Genomic DNA, 7215 nt, shown 5'->3' on the forward strand with positions numbered 1-7215 from the left:
GCACGAGTAACAGACACACACTCAAATTGTTCACAAAGTACTTCTATTCTTACCATAGTAGCAACACACGCAAAAAAAAAAAAAAAAGATCTCTACATGGCACACAAATGTGCAATATTTAATTTACTTTTTAAAAATCTTTACTCATCCAGGTAAGGCAACTGAGAAGTTTATTTACAACAATGTAAAATAAAAGCAAGTGCAAAAATCTACAAATAAAACAAACAGATGTACAAAAAAATTTACACAAAAGATAAAAACAGAAAACATATAACACAATCCAAGATAATCAGACATGCTCTTCCCCAGGGGACAACTGGTTAGAGTGTTTGCCTCACAGTTCTGAGGACCGGGGTTTGAATCCCGGCGCCGCCTGTGTGGAGTTTGCATGTTCTCCCCGTGTGCCCGTGTGGGTTTTCTCCGGGATACTCCAACTCTTAATTGCCCCAAGATGTGATTGTGAGTGCGACTGTTGTCTGTCTCTATGTGCCCTGCCGTTGCCTGGCGACCAGTTAATTGTGTACTCTACCTCCTGCCCAATGACAGCTGGGATATTATCAACGGCTCAGAAAATGGATGCATTAATACTCTTCTTCAAATACACCGTAGCTCCCTTCACATTGACACTGATTAGAAATGAATGGTTTCTCGCAAGTTAAAAGATTTCTTGTAATCCAAACTGATAAAGTAAAAAGGTTCTCATTAGCATAATTTGTCTTGTTAATAGCCTTTTTGGAGAATGATTGCACACAAGGTGGGCAGGCAAAAGTTTCTCCCCAATGTGTATCTTTGTTTTCTGTTCAATGTGATTTTAGAGAAATCCTTTGATCGCAGTCTCAGCAGACAAGACCATTATTTTGTCACTCGTTCAATCTGCCTTTTGAGATATTTTTTTTTTTCACCATAAACTGAGCAAGCCACACACAAAGATAATCGGGCTGATTTCTCCCTTCCTGACCAAGGAAGACAAATGCCAGACTATATTTTATCGGACTATCCTATAAGATTACCCTGTGTTGAACTTGTTGCGATAATGGGGTCCAAAACAGCTCAGAGACCTGGGACTTCTAATATTGAATGTTTAATATTTCTGACCAAAATTCTAACTTGAGAACACGACACAATATACAATTGTTTTTTTTTTCAAGACTTGAACAATTCTTTTGAGTGAAGGAGGCCGAAGGCTGTGGTTCTCATGTGCCCCGTTTCACTTATTACTGACTTAATATTACCCGCAAACTACGCACGCAAAAAGGTTGTCGCCTGTTTGCTCAATTGTCACTTGTTCAACTTATAAAAGAATCTTTTTCCACAAACTGGGCAGGTAAAAGGTTTCTCTCCTGTCTGTGTGTTCTTGTGTGTTTTGTCATTGTGCTTTTTTCAGTGAATCTTTTGCCACAAACTGAGCAGGCAAAAGGTTTCTCTCCAGTGTGTATTCGAGCATGTCTCAATAAACACATCTTTTGAGAGAATTTTTTACCACAAACTAAGCAGGCAAAAAGTTTTACCCCAGTGTGTGTCTTTGTGTGCCTTGTTAAACTTGATTTTACAGAGAACCTTTTGTCACAAATTGAGCAGACAAAAGGTTTCTCGCCAGTGTGTTTTCTTGTGTGATCGGTCAAACTTTTCTTTCCTGAGAAGCGTTCACCACATTCTGAACAGGTAAAAGGTTTCTCCCCTGTGTGTTTTCTCATGTGTACTGTCAATGCACTTTTTTGAGTAAATCTTTTACTACAAACCAAGCAAGCAAAATGTTTCTCTCCGGTGTGCGTTTTTATGTGTGCTGTTAAATGTGTCTTTACAGTAAATCGTTTATCACAAATTAAGCAGGCAAAAGGTTTTTCTCCAGTGTGTGTTCTTGTGTGTACTGTCAAAGCACATTTCTCTGTGAATCTCTTCCCACAAACTGAGCAAGCAAACGGCTTCTCACCAGTGTGTGTTCTTGTGTGTACTGTCAAAGCGCATTTTTGAATAAATCTCTTACCGCAAATTGAACACGCAAAAGGTTTCTCACCAGTGTGTTCTGTTGTGTGCCTTATTAAAATTAACTTTTCAGAGAAACATTTACCACAAACAGAGCATGCAAAAGGGGTCTCACCAGTGTGTTTTCTGGTGTGGCTTGTTAAACTTATCTTATGGGAGAATCTTTTCCCGCAAAATGCGCAAGCAAATGGTTTCTCTCCCGTGTGTGTCCTTGTGTGTTTTGTCAATGTGGCTTTTTCAGTAAATCTTTTACTGCAAACTGAGCAGCCAAAGGGTTTCTCTCCAGTGTGTATTCTCATGTGAACGTTGAGATTCCCCTTTAAACTAAATGTTTTCTGACAATGAGGACATTCCCAGCATTTGTTGTTGGTGTAAAATGTCATGTCATCCTCATCAGTGTCAGTAGATTGTGACGTTACATCGTCACTCTCTGATAGTGGAGCTAAGAGGCCGTTTGCTTGAGATGCACCACAGTGGTCTCCGTCAACTTCTGTTGCCATGTGTTGACTTGAGCAACTGCTGCTTGGAAACTCCGCCCGTCTGTTCTCGTCACTTTCAGTCTTGAAGTCATCTTGGTTCTTCAAAGGGACAAAGTACGGTGGCAACTTGGTGATATCCTCCTCTTCTTCCACTTTGATGTGTGGTGTTTGTGGCTCATTGTCCTCTTTAATGTAGGGAGGCTCCAGCTCCTCTTCCTCTTTGATGTGAAGGGCCTCCTCCTCCTCCTTTTTAAAGTCAGAGCAGTCTTTCTCCAGTTGCCCAGGACAAAGATATTTTGTCCTCAAGTCTGCAGGGCACAAGACAGCAAAGACAGGTAAATGGTAAAATTAAAATCTAACAGTGTGTCTTTGATGTTGTGTATTGTTTCTGCAGCGCTGCCTGATTTACAAGTTTAATTCAAGCTTATCAATCAAATAACTCATACAGTGAATATCCACTTGCAGGCGAGGGAGAGACCCAAGCTGCTCTAAGTGAATTTCCAAAATCATTGTTATCCCTCTAAGAGTGATGACATGATAGTAACATGTATTAATAGGGTGTCATTGGTGAGTTGCACTAGGTACATGGAGCCTGCTTTGGCTTGCATAAGAAGCTTTATTGACCAATAAGAAGGGAAAACACACAAAGGGAACAAAATCCCGGATACCAGCGCCCGAAATGAGTTTCCTCCACAGGGTGTCTGGGCTCACCCTTCGGGATAGGGGTGAGAAGCGCCGTCATCTGGGAGGAGCTCAGAGTCGAGCAACTGCTCCTCCACATTAAGAGGAGCCAGATGAAGTGGCTGGGGCATTTGATTCTGATCCCTTCTGGACGCCTCCCTGGTGAGGTGTTCCAGGTATGCCCCAGCGGAAGGAGACCCCAGGGATGCCCCAAGACGAAGTGGCTGGGGAAAGGGAAGTCTGGGCGTCACTGTAAAAGCTACTGCCCTAGCGACCTGACCTCGGATAAGCGTGGATGATGAATGAATGTTATTCAGAAAGATGACTCCAAGAAATACACCCATCACACCCGTAAGGTCACTGTTCATCATACAACATAAGGTTAGGCTTTTAGAAAATAAATATGCCATAGAATGAGGATGGGAAGTATTCAGACCCCCTTCATTTTTTTCCCTCTGTTATATTGTAACTATTTACTAAAATCATTGTTCATTTTTATTCCTCATTAATGTACCCACAGCACTGCAGATTGACTGAAAAAAAACTGAATTGTTGACATTTTGCACAATTAATTAAAAAAGACAAAAATATCGCACATCTTTGGAAATAATGCAACAGGTTTTTCAGACTGAATTTTCGAGATTCCTCATTGCAGATCTTGCCCAATTCTGTCAGGTTGGATGATGAACAGCATTTTTTAAGTCTCTCCAGAGATTCTCAATTGGGTTTAAGTCAGGGCTCTGACCAGGCTATTTAAAAATAGTCACTGAATGGCTCTGAACCCACTCTTGTTATTATACCCATGTGCTTAAGGTCATTGTCTTGTTGTAAGGTCAACCTTCGGCTCAGACCTACGTCCTGAGCACTATGGAGAAGTTTTTTTTTCCCTCCAGGATATCCCTGTACTGTACTTGGTACTTCAGGTGAAAAACAGTGTCAGTATGTATGGTGTCAGTACCATGCTTCATTGTGCCTGGGTTTTCACTCACTCAGAATTTCACATCACTGATAATGAAAGCCGAAAATTTTAATCTTGGTCTCATAGACCAGACAACAATCTTATTCTTTACCATCTTGGAGTCCTTCAGGTGTTTTTTTTGTTTTTTCTTTAGCAAACTGTATGCGGGCTTTCATGTATACCGCATACAGACCGAGGACTCCTTGTGTGGCCAAAGTGACTAAAAATATACACATTATCTCAAATGATCCAACTGTTACCCTTTGATAATATGAAGCATTGCTGGCAACCCTTTAAACATAAGGGGACAGCATCAGATCCACGTAGTACACATTATCGGATGTTAACGATCTATAGAGGGATTTCACGAACGTCATCGGAATGCAGAAGTCGGGCATGAGGGGGGAACAGTGCCTTTGTTTACCTGAAGAATTTCGTGATTTTCTCTTTAAAGTTGGGATTTTTTACCCTCTAAACAATGAAGAAAGGCCCTGCCAATGGAGTCAAGAAGCACTGGGATACTTACAGTGAATATTTAGAAGGCTTGGATGATGTTGAGAGACACCACTATCGTGAAAAATTGGATTTAATTGGTGGTCTCAAGGTGCACATTGTCAGTGGCTGGATCGATGATACTAACCTTCTCCCAGCCATTCAATATCAGGATATAGTTAATTATTTGGTGTTTACATCAAGTGCCTACACTGCAGAGGAGTTGAAATGTTATGTAAAGGCCTGGAGGCATAAAATCAGATGGTTTACGACTGGGTGAGAGAAGTCAAAGTTCGACTTGAGAACAGAAGGACTTAAAGCTTAGGTTAAAGTTAAGTTAACTTAAGCTCAAGTTAAAGTTAACAAGTTGCTGTCTTGAGAATAAATATGTGATATTTATCATTTTTTTCCTCACTTCAGGAGTTCTCTACAGTAGTAGCCGAGTCGGTGCTCACCTAATATGAAATGTGTAGAGCAAATCCGTATGTTGTCCTGAATATTCCTCGTGAGATCTTGGCTTAGGTTGGCAAGCCAAAGTCTCCGTCGTTCTTCAGACAGCTTTTTCTTTTCATGTCCTTGATTTTCGGTAGTCTGTAGCACTGCAGATCCCAATTAACACCCTCCTTATTGGTACATTTTATCACTTGACAAGATTTCAAAATTTTCTGGACGGAAAATTGTCGTAATATGATGAAATATTAACAAAGGCAAAATTTTCGTGAAGAATAACCTAAAATGGCTGATTGTTTGCAAAAGATGTTCCCCCGTCACGGTCAACATCCGGGTTCGTGGCGTCACGTGAAATCTCTCTATAGTACAACCACATCACAAATTTGGAATATTGTTTTGAATAACAAATATGTGCTCTGCGTTGGCCTCACAGTTCTGAGGTCCACAGTTCAATCCCGGCCCGGCTGTGTAGAGTTTGCATGTTCTCCCCGTGCCTGAGTGGGTTTTCTCCGGGCACCCCGGTTTGCTCCAACATCCCAAAAAACATGCAACAGACTCTAAATTACCCATAGGTGTGATTGTGAGTGCGGCTGTTGTCTGTCTCTTTGTGCCCTGCGATTGACTGGCAACCATCTCAGGATGTACCCTGCCTCCTGCTCGTTGACAGTTGGGATATGCTCCAGCACTCCCCCCGACCCTCGTGAGGATAAGCGGTGAAGAAAATGGATGGATAACAAATATGAAGTGAACGAACCTGCCGTGCTTAACTCAACTCGAGGGTTGTTGAAAACAGCGTCCAGTAGTTGCCGTTGTTGCTCGTTCTCCTCTGTAGAACTTCCACCAAGGTCCTTTTTGGTCTCTGCTGTCCTTCTTGCACACATTTTCACACGACACTCATAACATTTTACGATCACACTTGAGCCCAGTTTTGCGCCGTGTCAAATCACAAACGCGTCTTTGTCAGCTAAATACGATAACTAGGCTAAGCTAACTCGGCCTCGAAACGGGATAGATCACCGAGACTTGAAGAGTAAACAATGTTTTCTTTTGTTCTGTTAGTATAGTCACGGTGAACCTACTGTTAAGGCTTCACTACTTGAACTGGGTACTAACCCTGAAAAATGCAGTGCAACGTGCGAAACCGTGTTTGATGATCAAACAAGTATGGCTGCAAAAAAAAAAAAGAAAAGTACGGGAGCTCCACTTGGTCAAACTAATTCACAGACGCGCGAATCGCCCGAGACGTACTGTACTTACGAATTACCACATGATGTTGGAGACAACACATTAAAAGTGACTACGCAAACACATCACATTAACGCGTAACACTCCATGTTGTATTGTTTGTTATTGTTTTGTTTATGCGTTGTATATCGATTTGCGTGTGGAGGCATGAGGGTTGTCTAAGTGAAGTTGGTGTACACCACTGGACACCAGACGCGCCCCCGTCATTAGTTAACAAAAAAAAAAAAAAAATGAGGCACTTAACGCAACACCTTTATTCACAACCATCGACAAGACGACATTAACAGACTCTGCTGGCATCGAAGATTTTCTCGCCGCTGAAAACATTGAATGTGACCCGGAAGTTGTTGTCACACCGCCCCATTAAAGGGCCACTGTCATGAAATGTATGATTTTTAGTATGCTAATAATGAAAAAACGGACCCATGCGGGTTTTTTTAAACCACAAAACATGATTTTGACGTATATAGCTTTTTGAAACTCCTGCCATGGAAATCCTCTCGAGGGATTTGTTTTCAAGAAGAAGCAGGAAGTGACGTAGAGGACAGGACAGTCCTCAAGTGGACTCGTTTGTTTCTTTTAGTTTTACCTCCGGGAAGGTAGCTCCTTGTTCCTTCGTGTTAGTTAAAATGCCGGCTCGTTGAATTGCTGGACATTGCTTGAACACTCGGGAGGATGGATTTACCCTCCATATATTTGCAAGCGACCCGGTTCGTCGTGAAAAATGGATTGCACGGGTGCAGAGGACGAGAGCTTCGTGGGTTCCAAATGACAGATAGGTGTGTATACGGCTCCAAAAAAAAAAAAAAAATTGTTTGGGGCGAACCACGTAGTCAGTCTCTCATAATGTAACAAAAGATCTGCGTACGAAATGTGTCGATGTGCCCTTCGGACGGCGTCGGCCTGCTGCGTCGCTTCGCCAGCGAA

At 42.0% G+C, this 7215-nt stretch overlaps 1 protein-coding gene across 1 annotated transcript; it reads right to left on the bottom strand.

Annotated features, from left to right (window-relative positions):
* Nucleotides 1-153: 153 nt before the first annotated feature.
* Nucleotides 154-6369, bottom strand: LOC133511241 (gastrula zinc finger protein XlCGF57.1-like). Its single transcript, XM_061839980.1, has 2 exons — nucleotides 5798-6369; nucleotides 154-2770 (listed from the first exon to the last, which is right to left on the bottom strand). The coding sequence occupies exons 1-2, from the start codon at nucleotides 5922-5924 to the stop codon at nucleotides 1287-1289; spliced, it is 1611 nt and encodes a 536-aa protein (XP_061695964.1). The 5' UTR covers nucleotides 5925-6369; the 3' UTR covers nucleotides 154-1286.
* Nucleotides 6370-7215: the final 846 nt, after the last annotated feature.

The sequence above is a fragment of the Syngnathoides biaculeatus genome, chromosome 13, assembly GCF_019802595.1.
Source record: "Syngnathoides biaculeatus isolate LvHL_M chromosome 13, ASM1980259v1, whole genome shotgun sequence".
Lineage (NCBI taxonomy): Eukaryota > Metazoa > Chordata > Actinopteri > Syngnathiformes > Syngnathidae > Syngnathoides > Syngnathoides biaculeatus.